The sequence below is a fragment of the Berghia stephanieae genome, chromosome 9 (genome assembly GCF_034508935.2).
Source record: "Berghia stephanieae isolate SIO BIC M18660-M18661 chromosome 9, UCSD_Bste_1.3, whole genome shotgun sequence".
Lineage (NCBI taxonomy): Eukaryota > Metazoa > Mollusca > Gastropoda > Nudibranchia > Aeolidiidae > Berghia > Berghia stephanieae.
Window position 1 is genome coordinate 35,943,105 of NC_088368.1, and position 16,567 is coordinate 35,959,671.

The 16,567-nt window shown below is 36.9% G+C and overlaps 1 protein-coding gene and 3 non-coding genes across 5 annotated transcripts in view; 3 read left to right on the forward strand and 1 right to left on the reverse strand.

Moving 5' to 3' along the window:
• Positions 1–597: 597 nt before the first annotated feature.
• The window catches only part of LOC144980138 (glutathione S-transferase omega-1-like), a 21,649-nt gene continuing 5,679 nt past the window's right edge, over positions 598–16,567 (reverse strand). For both annotated transcript variants that reach the window (XM_078927689.1, XM_078927688.1), the window contains 2 exons: positions 8,161–8,348; positions 598–3,797 (listed from right to left, as the gene is read on the reverse strand). In XM_078927689.1, coding sequence (XP_078783815.1) covers positions 3,741–3,797; positions 8,161–8,348 — 245 coding nt within the window. In that variant the 3' untranslated portion in view covers positions 598–3,740. The remainder of the gene's footprint in view (positions 3,798–8,160; positions 8,349–16,567) is intronic.
• Trnam-cau (transfer RNA methionine (anticodon CAU)) lies at positions 5,126–5,197 on the forward strand. The gene has a single exon. It is a non-coding gene; the product is annotated as a tRNA-Met (tRNA).
• On the forward strand, positions 5,746–5,817 carry Trnam-cau (transfer RNA methionine (anticodon CAU)). The gene has a single exon. It is a non-coding gene; the product is annotated as a tRNA-Met (tRNA).
• Positions 6,740–6,811, forward strand: Trnam-cau (transfer RNA methionine (anticodon CAU)). Its single transcript has one exon. It is a non-coding gene; the product is annotated as a tRNA-Met (tRNA).

Consider the following 16,567-nt stretch of genomic DNA (forward strand, 5'->3'; position numbering starts at 1 on the left):
TTTTGTTCAACTATCATTAACATGTAAAAACAAAAAACATTAGCTTTGATACTACGCCTATAATTTGTCTCATGTAATAAATAGGCATGGGGTAAAAGTAACCCGGGTAAACTACGGATATAGTCGGTGTTGGGGTTGCGCGAGTTAACTTATATGCGACTGAGCCTGTCTGTCTAGTATTATGTCGGAATATACTGGATGAAGAAAATTGAATTTAAATCAAAATTATCATATTTTTTAAATGCTGTCTTTTAGAAGGATAAGTGGATAAATAACAAAAACTTTCTCTCCTTAAAATGGGGTTTTAATTGATATAGAATTATGCTCAATATTTAAATTATGCAGCAGATTCACCCGAATTGATGTGTACTTAATTACACGTCTGGTAACCAAAACTGTGATGTGCTCAAAGTTGTAACGGAAATCAAATACAACTTTCAAACCAACGCAAAGTATTGTTCATTATAACAATGTTAAATCTAGCCCATAATTGCGTTTGTAAATCAGACCTGCTAATATGTGCACGTCGACCCCCATCTAATAACGTTTTGGCACTATTGGTTACATATTTTAAAAAAACAACGAAAACAATTTCCATTATATTTATAATAGTTTTATTCATGCAATTAAAATAATATATAAAATATGTGACTGGGTGGGGTTCCTGACCTCCCATAGAGGGCAGGGAGGAACTTGCTGTGTCTTGTAACCCCGGTATCTGTTTTCCAATTGCTTTCTGTCTTTGTCTTTGAATGAAATTACTTAGTTTTGTCCTGACCCAGGCTGGAGTCCTTGGCTGGGAGGGAAACAGTCGAATGTATAGTTTTGAGATATGTGCAATTAAAACATGTGATCCATCGCCTCAAAAGGATATTAGTGACCTAAAGTCTCAAAACGGTATTATGTCGGGATGACTCGAGCCCCTAAAAATCAATTTAGAATAGCCTTCAACAGTCATGACGTCACTTCCCTCGTAATGACGCATAGTAACTTAGTAACTGGCTCTAAACTATCGGAACAATGGCGGACGCCCTTATGAAATATTTCTCCGACGAGCATAAAAGTGTATCCAGAGGAGAAAAACATTATAAGTGTGATCATGTTTTATACATTCTGATCACATGACACATAAAAAGTTCTTGCCAGCATGAAGAATAAAAAGTACCGATTTTCTTTGTTTAGAACCACACTGCTCTCTGTTGCTAGGCGACGTGACATCAGACTATTGAATCAAATTGACGGTTCGCCCAGAACTAAGTATTAACCAATCAGAATACTTCCTACCATTTACCCCATTCCACCCCTTTGACTATTTATTTCCTGTTAACGAAAAGGCCCGAGCTACCCTTAGTACGTGCCAAACACACCAAATAGGTCAAGCCCAGAGTATTTCTCATTTTATTTTGATGCAATGATAAAAGAATAGCATCGCAATGTTTGACAACACTGCATTCTTTTTTTTCAATCATCTGTGTTGAATTTGTGAGTGATGCTCAGGATCGGTGGGTTGTTTGCACTGGGTGATAGTGATAGGCAAGTACTTTATGTGGCTATGTGTCTTGGGATCACGGTCATCGGTTGATTTCAGGGGCAAGATAATATACAGTAAAATTACTTTAAACCGAAAGAAGCTAAACCGAAAAATACCTTAAACCGCAAAGAATTTAATAAATTGTACTAGTTTCTTCATTATCTTTGTCCTAATTCTTACGATGAACCGAAATACTTCTAAGAAGGACTTTCTTTAAACCGAAACAACTTGAGAGCACCATCCCCTTTTTTCTCTCAATTTTTCTTCAAAAATTCGGGAAGGTGGCCCCACATAATAATGCCCGGTGATATTAAAACAAAGAGCGTAAGTATAAGATGAGGGTGAGGGGTGGGGGGTAGGCAAACACTTCAATCACTGCACTTGGGTTTGGCCAGCACCACGATCGCATACTGGAAAAGGAAGACAACGGGTGACTGGCAGGCGAAAAATGAGGAAAGAGGGGGAGTTGGGGTGTAGAATCACGCAAGCGAGATGTTCTCGCTCGTGTGTTGATGCTTCGGAACTGACTGGATTTTCAACACGACAATAAGGAGGGGGGTGGTAGACAACTTACCTTTGACTTTGACATGCCATTTCATTTCCACTTTGATTGAATGTGTGTGTGAGAGGAAGGGGGGGGGGGGGGTTCTATGTAATTAGGCATTTGAACATAATGGCTTTTCAACAAAAGAGAGATGTGTAGTTAAACAACTTAGCATTGACACGCCTTTTCATTTCCATTTCACTTCACCTCTGAGTAGCTGCTATCATTCATTATCAATTATCACACAAGAACTTTCGATCTTATTTTAGCTTTACATTTTACTAAAAGAAAGCACTGTGCTTACACATTGGAGTTTAAAATCAAAATACTATGTGAAGTCGATGAAAAAAAAGTTGATCAAGACGGAGATATGTAAAATACACGGCATCCCGAACTCAACTCTTTCAACAATTTTGAATTGAAAACGAAAACCCCCAAAAATATTTTTAAAACACAAAAAAAAAAAAAAATAATAATAATAATATAAAAAAATGTAATGGTTACGAAGACGGCATTTATTCAACAACTACTTTTAAAGGGAAACCCATGATACGATTAAATGAGCAAATTTCTTAAATAGTTACTACACTTGAAAAACATCGCAAAACGGGAACTTGCTTTAAACCGAAATGGTTTAGAAGGTCCCCAAAATTTCGGTTTAAAGTAATTCTACTGTACTTTATTTTAAATTTTAGAGTAAAGAATAAAACCACTGAAATGTCTATTCGGTTAGTTTTAATACAAAATACGATAACTAGCATAATTTTCAAAAATGAGTATCTGACCGTTAACAGCATTGTCTATTTCGGAAAAAATTGTAATATCGCCTTACAGGCGTCATGTCACGTTCTACATGTTAAGTGTTGCTGTAGGCCAGGGGCCCTTTGTAAAGCGCTTTGAGCAAGTTTAGTGGATATTGCACTATGTAAAAGCAGGCCTGATGACCCAATTCCTGATGGGCTCATTGTTGAAATGGAAATCTCAAAAAAATGACGCACAATATTGTCCTTTACGACAATGTTAATTAAACTAGGCTCATGAGTGGGTTCGGATGTCAGACCTGCATATATGTACACGTCGGATGAAATTCATAGTGATATATTATTTAAGTAGAGTTCTCGGATCTGTGGGTTGGCCAAATGTCGTTTTAAAAGCAACACAGATTTCATGCGCCTCGCAGAGGATCGTGATTCGTGGAGACAGCTAACCGGCAACGTGCTCAAGAGCGCAAGCCACAATGGATGTCATTGACAACGAAAAGGCCTGAGCTACCCTTAGTACATGCCAAACACACAAATAGTTCAGACCCAGAGTATATTTCTCATTATTATTTTGACGCAATGGTAAAGGAATAGCATCGCGATGCTTGACAAAACTGCGTTTTGTTTTGTTTTCATCTCTGCTTAACAATTGAATGAATCAACCGGGCTCGACAGTAGAAATGCTTAGAAATAAAATGTTTTTAAAAACATAATAAATAATATCTTAATAGGATGAAATGTGTTCATGGTAATAAATTATTAAATTAGTGACATTCATTATAATAAGAACAATCAAGTTGAAGATATCAATCAACTCGAGTACGAATCAACAGTAGCCGCCGATCCATATCAATCACTGTACGCACTAGGATACCCCTAGTATCGCCTGTAATATTATCACATTTCACTCGCCCAGTCCGTAATCAGCATGGGGCATCCCTTCGTTAACTCGTTTGAAAATCTGATGGGATGGAAAAAAGGAATATTTTATTTATAAATTATCAATAAATAATTATACAGTACTCGCTGGTTTTTAGCACGCTTCTAACAGAAGCCAAAAAGCGTGCATGAATCCGGGCGAGACGAAATCCAATACTCATGGGAGGTAACTACATTTGTTTATAAATTATCAATAAATAATTATACAGTACTCGCTGGTTTTTAGCACGCTTCTAACAGAAGCCAAAAAGCGTGCTAGAATCCGGGCGAGCCGAAATCCAATACTCATGGGAGGTGAATACAGTTGTTTATAAATTATCAATAAATAATTATACAGTACTCGCTGGATTTTTAGCACGCTTCTAGCAGAAGCCAAAAAGCGTGCAGAATCCGAGCGAGACTCATGAGCCTAGTTTAATTAACATTGTCGTAAAGGACAATATTGTGCGTCATTTTTTGAGATTTCCATTTCAACAATGAGCCCATCAGGAATTGGGTCATCAGGCCTGCTTTTACATAGTGCAATATCCACTAAACTTGCTCAAAGCGCTTTACAAAGGGTCCCTGAGTTACGTCACAAAATTCATACTCAATACTCATGGGAGGTAACTACAGTTGTTTATAAATTATCAATAAATAATTATACAATACTCGCCGATTTTAACACGCTTCTAGCAGAAGCCAAAAAAAAAACAAAAAAAAAAAACAAAAAAAAAAAAACGTGCTAGAATCCGAGCGAGCCGAAATCCGATACTCATGGGAGGTAACTACTAATTATGTTGATAAAATTAGGCCACCCAGCTCCAGCGTGCCGTGTTGCAGAGACAGCTGGAATTAGGCATGCTAGTATCTAGCACAAAAGAGCAAAAGTTACGTCACAAAATTCATTTTCGAATAATTCATACAAAAATATCAATTTTTCTGCCTTGTGTTTAGGTAAGACACTCACATGCTTCCCACGAGATAAACTGTGCCAATATACTAAACTATGTGAGATCTTAAACGTTTACCGTATGTTAGAGAGACGTCTAATGAGAACTAATAATTATCCAAATGGCGGTCTAAAAGATTATAACAAAAAGCCGAGTGACGTCAACTTCATTCATCCCATAAGCCCTAAGATGTTTTATATGATTTGAAAGTATTGTTCCACAAGTCTCAATCATTGTTTAATGGGAGGTAACTCAGAGAATAGTGTAATTTGAGAGAGAAGATCTGATTACGTCCCTCGTCAGTATTATTCTTGCAGCTGTGATACATATTATCCAGTTACATTCTATTGCATCAGACACGACAAGTGGACTTCAATATAGAACTATAAAACAACTCAACCTGGCCGTCATTGTGGACAGCAGAGTGGCGCAGTGGAAGCGTGCTGGGCCCATAACCCAGAGGTCCGTGGATCGAAACCACGCTCTGCTAATTTTTTTATTTATTATATATATATCTTTTAAAATGCTGTATATGAATAGTCTGGGGCATCTTTTCTCGGTAAACTTTTCATTTTATTTACTGAGATTACTCTGTTATCTACTAGGAATAGTATTAGTAATTATAATATTGATGACGATAAAGACGATGATGATTGCAATAAGAATAACAATAATAATAATGATAACAATAATAATAATAATAATATATAATAATAAATAATAATAATAATAATAATAATAATAATAATAATAATAATAATAATAATAATAATAATAAATAATAATAATAATAATAATAATAATAACAATATAAAAAACTACTACAAGTAGTGACAGTAGTAGCAGTAAAAGAAAGACACAAACGGGCATCCGACCGAATAGGTCTTAGATTCACTGTTTAATGGGAGGTAACTTAGATAATACTGTCACTTGAGGTGAATAAATCTGATTACGTCCCTCTTTGGTGTAAGTTACATTCTATTGCATCATACAAGTACACATGGAATAAAACAACTCAACCTAGCCAACATTGTGGACAGCAGAGTGGCGCAGTGGAAGCGTGCTGGGCCCATAACCCAGAGGTCCGTGGATCGAAACCACGCTCTGCTAATTTTTTTTTTTTTTATATATAATATATATCTTTTAATATGCTGTATATGAATAGTCTTGATTATGGATATATATTTATCAATAGTTCTTTTTGGTGCAACAACAGTTTTCAGTCTGGGGCATCTTTTCTTATCAAACTTTTCATTTTATTTACAGAGATTACTCTGTTATCTACTAGGAATAGTGTTAGTAATTATAATATTGATGGCGATAAAGATGCTGGTGAGGATAAAAATAATAATAAAAATAACAAAATAATAATAATAATAATAATAATAATAATAATAATAATAATAATAATAATATAATAATATAATATATAATAATAATAATATAATAATAATAATAATAATATAATAAATAATAATAATAATAATAATAATAATAATAATATAATAATAATAATAATAATAATAATAATAATAATAATAATAATAATAATAATAATAATAATAATAATAATAATAATAATAATAATAATAATAATAATAATAATAATATAATAATAATAATAATATAATAAATAATAATAAATAATAAAAATAAAATAATAAAATAAGAAGATATTAAAAAGAAGAAGAAGAAGAAGAGAAGAAAGAAGAAGAAGAAGAAGAAGAAGAAGAAGAGAAGAAGAGAAGAAGAAGAAGAAGAAGAGAGAGAAGAAGGAAGGAGAAGGAGAAGGGGAGGAGGAGAAGAAGAAGAAGAAGAAGAAGAAGAAGAAGAAGAAGAAGATGATGACTACAAGTAGTGGCAGTTGTAGCAGTAAAAAAAACACACATGGTTTAGTGGGAGGTAACTTAGATAATACTGTCACTTGAGGTGAATAAATCTGATTACGTCCCTCTTTGGTGTAAGTTACATTCTATTGCATCATACAAGTACACATGAAATAAATCAACTCAACATGGCCAACATTGAGGACAGCAGAGTGGCGCAGTGGAAGCGTGCTGGGCCCATAACCCAGAGGTCCGTGGATCGAAACCACGCTCTGCTAAAAAAAAATAATTCTTTTTTACTTTTAAATAAAAGCATAGTCTTAATACGCTTCAACAGTCGTAACGCCACTTCCCTCGTAATGACGCATGGTAACGTAGTAAATGGCTCTAAACTATCGGAACAATGGCGGACGCCCTTATGAAATATTTCTCCGACGAGCATAAAAGCGCATCCAGAGGAGAAAAAAAAAAACATTATGAATCTGATCATGTTTTGACTTTTACACATTCTGATTACAAGACTTATGAAAAGTTCTAGCCAGCATGAAGAATAAGAGGTGCCGATTTTCTTTGTTTAGAACCACGATGGCCGCCGTTGCTGGGCGACGTGACATCAGACTATTGAATCCAATTATTATGGATAGAATGGCCCATTTAGGCGTTCAGTTAAAAAGCATACCCAACCGGACGGTTTTCAGTCAGGCATCAGTTAAAATTTTTCGTTTACACGCTCAGTTTTTTTTTATGAGTTGTTGACATTTGGCCTACTGTTTGTGGATATCCGTCCGACCGTGGATGGATTAACTGTACGTCTAAACGGGCATTAAAAATTGAGCTTTTATATAGAGCAATATCCACTAAACGTGCTCAAAGCGCTTTACAAGGGGTCCCTAGCCAACAGCAACATTTAACATTTATCTAGGACGGGACATGACGTCTGTTAGGCGATATTACACTTTTTCGGACAGACAGAACGCTGTTAACGGTCAGGTACTCATTTTACACCCGAGTACGGTGAGAGAGTGTGAGTAAAGAGCCTTCTCCAAAGGACTCAACTATGCGCCGAGCGAGGCTTGAACCCGGGACCTTCCGACCCGAAAGCTAGTGTCATACCACAAGACCACAGAGCCTCATTAACTCTCTTATTACCAGCCATTTTCCGAATTTTCCCCAAAACTTCACACCCAACTAACACAAAAATAGATTTTTTATCACTCAAACACAATAGCAATAAGTTCTTGCCATACATAATTCCATTAGCAAAAAATGCTCTACAACACACTGTTCATTTTTGTCTAAATTGTGTGATGTACAAGAGAAATTTGAATAAGAAAAATATTGGTTGTGTCGTAACTAATGTGACGGTTTTCCTATAGTTGGTAAGGAGAGGGTTAACTCTCTCCTTACCGATCATTTTCAGTATTTTTCCCAAAACTGCAGGCTTACCCAGCAGAAAAATTTATTTTTCAACTCAAACAAGCACTCTACAAAACAACTATATATTCTTATTCATTAATCATTTTGATGCACAATATAAATCTGAATATAAAAATATGTATATTGTATCGTAACGAATGTGACGATTTTCCTATAGTTGGTAAGGAGAGGGTTAAGATGCAATGTTTACCTCCAAGTGCCATCTGGTATCCTCCATCTCTCTGGCCACAGCTGGTACGTCCTTCATCATCCACCACCAGAAATACAAATGGAGGTATCGAGATTTAGAAAATTCCACACGGGATTCCAGCGTTGTCAGGGCCGGTATTCTCTCCATGTGGGGCCACATCAGAAAATCCACCATCCCCGGAACATTGCCTAAAATAGATAAATATATAAATAAATACAAACATAACTAACTAAATAAATAAATAAAAAAAAAAATAAGATTCGTTGAAATCGCCACCAACAAATCCACCATCCCCGGAACAGTACCCGAAATAAATAAATATATAAATAAATACATACATAACTAACTAACTAGATAAATAAATAGATAGATAAATAAATGAATAAATAAGATTCGTTGAAATCACCATCAACAAATCCACCATCCTCGGAACATTGCCTGGAATAAATGAATATATAAATTGATAAATACATACATAACTAAATAAATAAATAAATAAATAAAAGAAAAATAAATAAATATTAGAATTTTTAAAAAAGATTCGTTGAAATCACCGTAAGTAAGAACTCGAGCATATAAGAGTGAAATATCCACTAAAATGCTTAAAACGCATTACAAGCCAACAGCACACCAAACATGTAGGACCGTACACGAGGCGAAATTACTTTTTTTTTCAGGCACAGACAACGCTGCTAACGGCGAGGTACTCAATTTACACCGGAGTACGGTGGGAGAATTGGAATTTAAAAAAAAACAAAAAAAAAACAAAAAAAAACCTTTTCCAGAGACTATGCGCCGCTCAAAACGGGACTCGAACCCTGGACTGCCTTCTGGTCCAAAGGCGAGTGTCATACAACTAGACCACATTATAGTCGCACAGAGTATCAACATTCTCCATACTTTTTCGACACTTTAAAACGCAACAACTAATATAATTTTGCTGCTAGATTGTCAGTAGTTGCTCAGACATGTGACCCTCCCGACGTTTACATATATGCAGGTCTGACATCCGAACCCGCTAATGGGCTAGTTTAACATTGTTGTAATGGACAATATTTTGCGTCATTTAATTTTTTTTTTTTTTTTTTTTGAGATTTACATTACAACAGTGAGTCCATAAGGAATGTGTTATCAGACCTGCAAATAAGATCACGTTGGGCCCTCCCTGTTAAATGGTACCGAGGCTGTGCCAAAAGGCCGATTTTTGTAAGTAGTAAAAAAAGAAATTGTCCAGAACCATTAGGCCCGTGGAGCCCGAGTTTATCCCGGGTTCTATAGCTTGAAACGGACAATAGCAATTGCTTGCTACCCTTTGGATAGGACGCTAGTCTACCACAAAGTACTTTCCGCCAGATCTAGCAGACCCAGCTACCCAAACCACTGCTGGGTGGACAGGGGGGGGGGGGTCAGAAAAAAATCTCGATCCCTTTGATTGTGAAGCGAGTGCTCTACCAACTGAAATATCGGACCCCCTCGTTTTTGTAAAATTCGCACAAAATATCCCCAATACAAACAAGTTATTTGAACAAAAATAAGCAAGATATTATTTTTCTTTAGTTTCTCTGGGTGTTAGGCTGCAAACTGAGTGAATTCCTTTTCCTCTCCGGTCCGTCTTGCCCTCCATTTAACTCTCTCCTTACCGATCCTTTTCAATCTTTTCCCAAATGTGACCATACGCCTCCAAGCGGTATTAAGTCGGGATATGGAAAACGAAGAAAACCGGTTTTAAAGTGGAAATGGTCAAAATTATCAAATTTCAGTTTTTGGTTGTTTCAGAAACTACAATCATTTTTCCACATTAAAACATAATAGTTCAACATAAACATTGACAATAAGTTATATAAATTTCAAGTTTAAAAATGCAACTATCAGTGAAACATTCAAAACGAGAGTTGACTTTCTCTCAGATAGCCATCCTTTCCAAGGCTTAGTAAGACTGAGTCTTTTCCTCAGCCCAATAGCGTCTAAGATATCACAGCAAAGGGTGTGTCTTTATCTATCTCAGAGAAAGCATGACTGTTTCCACAATTTCATGGTTCAACCAAAAATTAACTTTAAAACCTGTAAACCAGGATTGCCAGATTATTTTCAGGCATTTTGCCAACTGGATTTTTAAAATCTGCCAAATACCACAAAAATCTGCCAAACCGTACTGTTTATAGTACCCCCTTTGAAAACTCATCAGTTTTGTTAAACAAAAAATTCGCAAGGCCGATGTCATTTTTTTTTTCATTTCCCAAGTTTATTACATAAAAATTTCCATGGAAAACGTGGAGTAGACCTATACATGATATAAATAATAATGTGGCAAAATCTAGGCCTCGGAAAATAAAATCTGCCAAATATCTGCCAAACTGCCAAACCGTTTTTTTTTCTGCCAGACGATTTCAAATTCTGCCCAAAAAAGGACATTTGGCAGAAAATTTGCCAACTTGGCAACCCTGCTGTAAACAAGTCAAGGTTTTTTTCCTGACAACCTTACAAATGAATGATTCTGATTGGTCAACGGTCATCACATGCGCCTATCAGCCATTAATATTCCCGGGCGGTGGGTCATGATGTCAGCATGCTTGTGTTACATATGTGTGTGTTTGTGCATTTTGATACACACCACGTGCTATTATTTCTTTGTCTAGCTGCATTGGTTAATGATCGAGGTGAGGTTCCTTTGTCCCTCTTTCTTTATTTATGAAAATATAGGACATGCTAAGACTTAAATAGGACACCAGTTGCCTAATCTTACACTTACAGAGATTATTGTGTGATAAACATTTAATTTTAAGCACAAAAGCAGAATAGTAAATAGAGCCTTTAACAATTAATGAACTGCCGATGAAATTATGTGTAGGGTAAGGTGGGGGGGGGGGATTGCACACCCGGGGTACTTCCACACCCAAATTCATTATATCTACTTCTTCGTAGAAAGAATGCAAAAAGACCCGAGGGATACTGTTCAAAGTTTTAACTTCCTTTGATTTCTATTTCCTGTTTGAACACAAGAACCAGCCACTTTTACTACTGTTGAATTCTGACAATTTTTCAAGCTTTTATGAGCCCAACATTCATTGTTTTCAAATATTGCAAAATGTTGTTAAGTTTTCTTCAACTTGGAAGCACAAGCTAGAAATGCTTAATCATTCATCGGACATGTAAAATTTACCCCCAAACCTGTTCTAGATGCCTTAAGTAAAATGTTGTGCCTATTTTAGATTTATAAATGTCAGGGAAATTCAACACCCTACAGATTTCGAATTTCTTGTGACTTTTTTGTGTGAAAATATTTAATCAAAATCCTATGCCAATGGTTTTATTTTACAACGAGAGACCCAAGCTAAATTCCACACCCTACAGGTTTCGAATTTCTAATGTCTTTTTTTATGTGAAAATATTTAATTAAAATCCTATGTCAATGGTTTTATTTTACAAATAAAGACCCCCGCTATCATTTCAAGTAAATAGTTATATCCGAATCCATTTTTTTTTGTATTGGAGCAATTCCACGCCAAGCGGGTGAGGAATTGCCCCAACATAGTTTACTTTTGTTTTTCTTAGAAAATCACATCATCCAAAATTCTATTAATCCTATTTGAATAATAAGCCGTACTGTGGGCCTGCATTATGTTACTTGTGTATGCCCATGCTTTAGAGCTGGATCTAGAAGGGATTTCTGTTCATGTTTTTTCTCCTTTTTCTATAGAGATTGGCTAATCATGGTGATAAATTACAAGAAAATACGGTGTCGTATGACCATGCAGATATGGTGAAAGCGGTCGATCTCGTTATATCTGGAGGGATGGGCTGCAAATGTGCTGCCAAATTATACAACCTAAACTGGGGGAACAGTCCGTGGTTCAGCAGAATGGGAGAAGATATTTACTGATTACTCAAATCGCGAGACTGCACCCGGGATTGATCTCCTTCCCTTTGATTGTGAATCGAGTGTTCTGCCAACTGAGCTATCGGGACTCCCACCCAGGCATATTGGTCTCATGTCACAGTCTACAAAGATTGTTGTTGTGTTCATTTCAGACGTTAATTATTGTTCCTGATTGTGTCATTCTCGTTTTTGCCTGCTTGTCATATGACTCAAAATGGAAACATTGTAATGAATAATTTGACCAGCCCATTTCTTTGATTGCAATCTCATTGGTCAATAAGTTTTCAGTTGATTGACTATGACTTACTTTGAAACAAAATGCTTTCTTAAACTATCCCTACAATTCTTTGCTCCGCCTCCATCCCTTTCTTCATGTCTACCTCACTCTCTCCGTCTCCCTTTTGTTTCGTTCACACATACAAACACACACATACACACACACTTATACAGGCTTCAATCTTTACTATATTTCCCTCCCGCCCTCTTTATGCACAAGCAGCCTCTCTCCCCTCCCCTCTCTCTCTCTCTCTCTCTCTCTCTCTCTCTCTCTCATCTCTCTCTCTCTCCCTCTCTCTCTCTCTCTCTCTTTCTCTCACGTTCTCTCTCTCTCTCTCTCTCTCTCTCCTCTCTCTCTCTCTCTGACGCGCGCGCGCGCGCGCGCGTGTGTGTGTGTGTGTGTTTTACTCTCTCAATCTTTCTCTTCCTCTCTCATCTTATTTCTTGATATCTTTCCCTGCCCACCCGGCTTCACGTAGTTTCAAAACTGTACTTTGAAATTATAAACCCTTCTTTAACTTTTGACATTTTGAAATCGTATTTCTTCTATTATATAAGACAAAATGTCACATTAATAATTCTTATCTCATTGATTATTTATTTAAATATCAAAAATTCTTTAAAGAGTGAGCAATGTCATAAAATTGTCGCTTTTTTTGTTGTTGCATGTTTTATTTATTTTAAGGACACCTTACATAATATTAAATAACTACAAAAGCAATAATTGGATTATTTCAAAAATGTGTATGTACATTATTAAATGTATCTCATCAAATTTTCGATGCCCGTATCTAAGGAGTTATCATTGCTCATTGATTTGACTGTGCGTGAAAACGGTGCCTCATTTCATAGTCGATTTTCTCAAAAATTGGTTGTTACACTATCCCTACTTCAAACGGTCATATCTCGACAATAAATAATCAGAATTATATAAATTTGGTATCAAATTTTAAAGCATAAAATAAGCTTTGATTGTGTACCAAAACCCCAAAATTGAAAAAAACCCGACTGAATACAAAATACATGTTTGAGTTGTGATATAAACGTTTTATGTTACACGAAGTTTTGTGTGCTGGTATGTTTCATGTGTTTGTTGTGAGTAAACTACATGCCACACTGGTTATTCACGAACAGGAGACAAAAATGAATATATTCAGTTTAATGAAAAGTAATCAAAAACAGTCTAACAACTTTTTTACGAAACACGCCGAAACACGCCGAAACCCCCACTTCCCTGAGTCCCAGGTTGACTCCCCACTGCTGCCTACTTCCCATAACTTTGTCGGGTTTCGGCGGGTTTCGGCGGGTTTCGTAAAAAAGAAACACCCGTCTAACGATAGAAACGCATAACCCAAGGATAGCAAGCGATTGTGGCTGCTCGTTCATCCCTACAAAAAAAAAAAAAAAAAAAAAAAAACAGGACAAACTGCAGCTCCAACGACCGTATCTCTTAACAAGGTCTATCTTGAAGACAAGCAATGTTCCTATAAAAATTGGCACGTGGAATGTGAGAACACTTGCTCAAGCAGGAAAGCTCCATAATCTAATTATGGAGGCAGAGGCGATGAATATGGATTTCCTTGGTGTCTCAGAGACAAGATGGAAAGACAATGGAATAATAAAAAGAGACAGCCACACTTTTATTTACTCCGGAAATACTCAGCACAACAGAGGCGTTGGCATCCTGATGAAAAACAAAATTGCTAAATCAGTAACTGGGTATTGGCCCGTGAACGACCGCATCCTAATGTGCAAAATCCAAGCTAAACCTTTTGATTTAGTGCTCCTACAAATTTATGCACCAACGAGTGATCACCCAGATGAGGAGGTCGAGGCACATTATGAAAATGTAAACAAGGCCCTCAAATGCATAAAATCAAGTGACATTGTTGTCGTAATGGGGGATTTCAATGCGAAAGTTGGAAACGCAGCAATCTCACCGTGCATGGGAAGTTGTGGTATGGGAGAGTCCAACGAGAGGGGTGAACGTCTGGTCCAATTTTGCGAGTCCCACGACATGACCATAATAAACACCATATTCAAACAACCAAAGAGGCGCCTATACACTTGGAAGAGCCCAGGAGATATATGCAGAAACCAAATAGATTATTTTCTCATCAAAACCAGATTCAAAAACGGTGTGACCCAATGTAAAACTTTCCCGGGTGCAGACATTGGATCGGACCATGTTCTCATCATGGTGAAAATAAAAGTTAAATTAAAAATTCCCAAACAGAAAATGGACGAATACACGAGTACGACCTAGCTGAACTTAGAAACGAGGAGCTAAGAGCGAAATATGCTGTAGAAGTAGAAAATACGTATTATTGTCTTATGGAAGAACAAGAAGACACAAATAAAGAAACAGAAGAAACGTATAAGAGTAGTATTGATAAACAATGGTCCTCTCTTAAAGGTGCAATAACAACTACAAACGAGAAAATGCTAAACAAAAAATCTAAAGAGGCAAAGAAAGAATGGATGACGAATGAGATTTTGAATCTTATGAGAGAACGGAAACATTCAAAGGGCACCCCTAGGTACAATGAACTGGACAAATCAGTAAAGAAAAAGTGTATCCAGGCTAAAGAAGACTGGCTTGATGAAAAGTGCCACCGTATGGAGAAGCTATCACATGAGAGAAACCCTGGACCAATGTTTGCTGAAATCAAGAAATTCACATATAAAAACTCAATCTGGCGGTTGCATCAAAGATAAATCAGGTAGACTCCTCTTTGAGGTGGAAGAAATCGCCAATAGATGGAAAGAATACGTGGAGGAGCTATTCAATGCGGACAGAGGTGACAACCATATACAGTCCTTTCTACGGGGACCCACAATCCTAAGATCAGAAGTAGAGAAAGCCCTATACTGCATGAAAACAGGGAAGGCCAATGGAATAGATTGGGTGTCAACAGAAATGCTGCAAGCACTGGGTGAATTTGGTGTTGATGTGATAACGGACCTTATGAATGAAATATACGAGTCAACGCACCTCCCAGAAGACCTTCGCACTTCTATCTTCATACTGCTACCCAAGAAAGCGGGTGCAATTGAGTGCTCGGACTACAGAACAATCAGTCTTATGTGCCATATAATGAAACTCCTCCTGACAATAATCCTGAAAAGAATCTCGTCAAAAGTAGATCGTGAGATTTCAGAACAGCAAACTGGATTCAAAAAGAACAGTGGCACTAGGGAGGCAATTTTCGACTTTAAAATCCTGTCAGAAAAATACTTAGAGGTCCAAAATGACATGCTTTATCGACTACTCAAAGTCATTTGATTCTGTTAGTCATCAGAAACTTATCCAGGACCTTGTGGCAATAGGTGTGGAAGAGAATGATGTGGCTCTAATCGCTAATCTGTACTGGCAGCAAAAGGCTCAGATAAAAGTGCAGGCAGATACAACAGATGCAATTGAAATCAAGAAAGGAGTGCGCCAGGGATGTGTTATGTCTCCTTGCTTGTTTAATTTATACACAGAGTCTATTTTTCGGCAAGTAGAAACAGCACAAGGGTTGAAGGTTGGTGGCCACAACATCAACAATTTACGTTACGCTGACGATACTGTCCTGTTGGCGGAAAGTAAGGAAGACCTACAGAAGCTACTTTCAAAAGTGAACGAAGAGAGTAAAGAAAAGGGGCTGTTCATGAATGCGAAGAAGACAAAAACAATGGTGATAACAAAAAAGAAAAAGCCCATGGACATAGATATAGAAATAGAAGAGTGTCCAGTGGAACAAGTAAAGGAGTTCGCGTACTTGGGGTAGTTGGTAACATCCGATGCAAAGTCTGACAAAGAGATCAGGAGACGAATAATGCTGGCCAAAAATGCGTTCATGAAACTAAAGCCAATCCTCACCAACACAAATATCTCCATCAGAACACGAATGAGATGCACCAAATGCTATGTGTGGTCCATTTTCTTTTATGGTTGTGAAACGTGGACACTAACCGCACAGACAGAACAACGTATTGAAGCTTTTGAGATGTGGACGTACAGGAGAATGCTGAAAATACCTTGGACAGCAAGAAAAACAAACATCGAAGTCCTCGACCTAATGGGCCAAAAACATAAAGAACTTCTTTTGACTGTGAAGCACAAAAAGCTGTCATATTTTGGACATATGCGAAGACATGATAGTCTCGAAAAAAGGATAATGGAGGGAAGAATTGAAGGAAAGAGAGGCAGAGGAAGACAAAGGAAATCCTGGACAGATGGCATCAAGGAAGCTACAGGACGGCGCATGG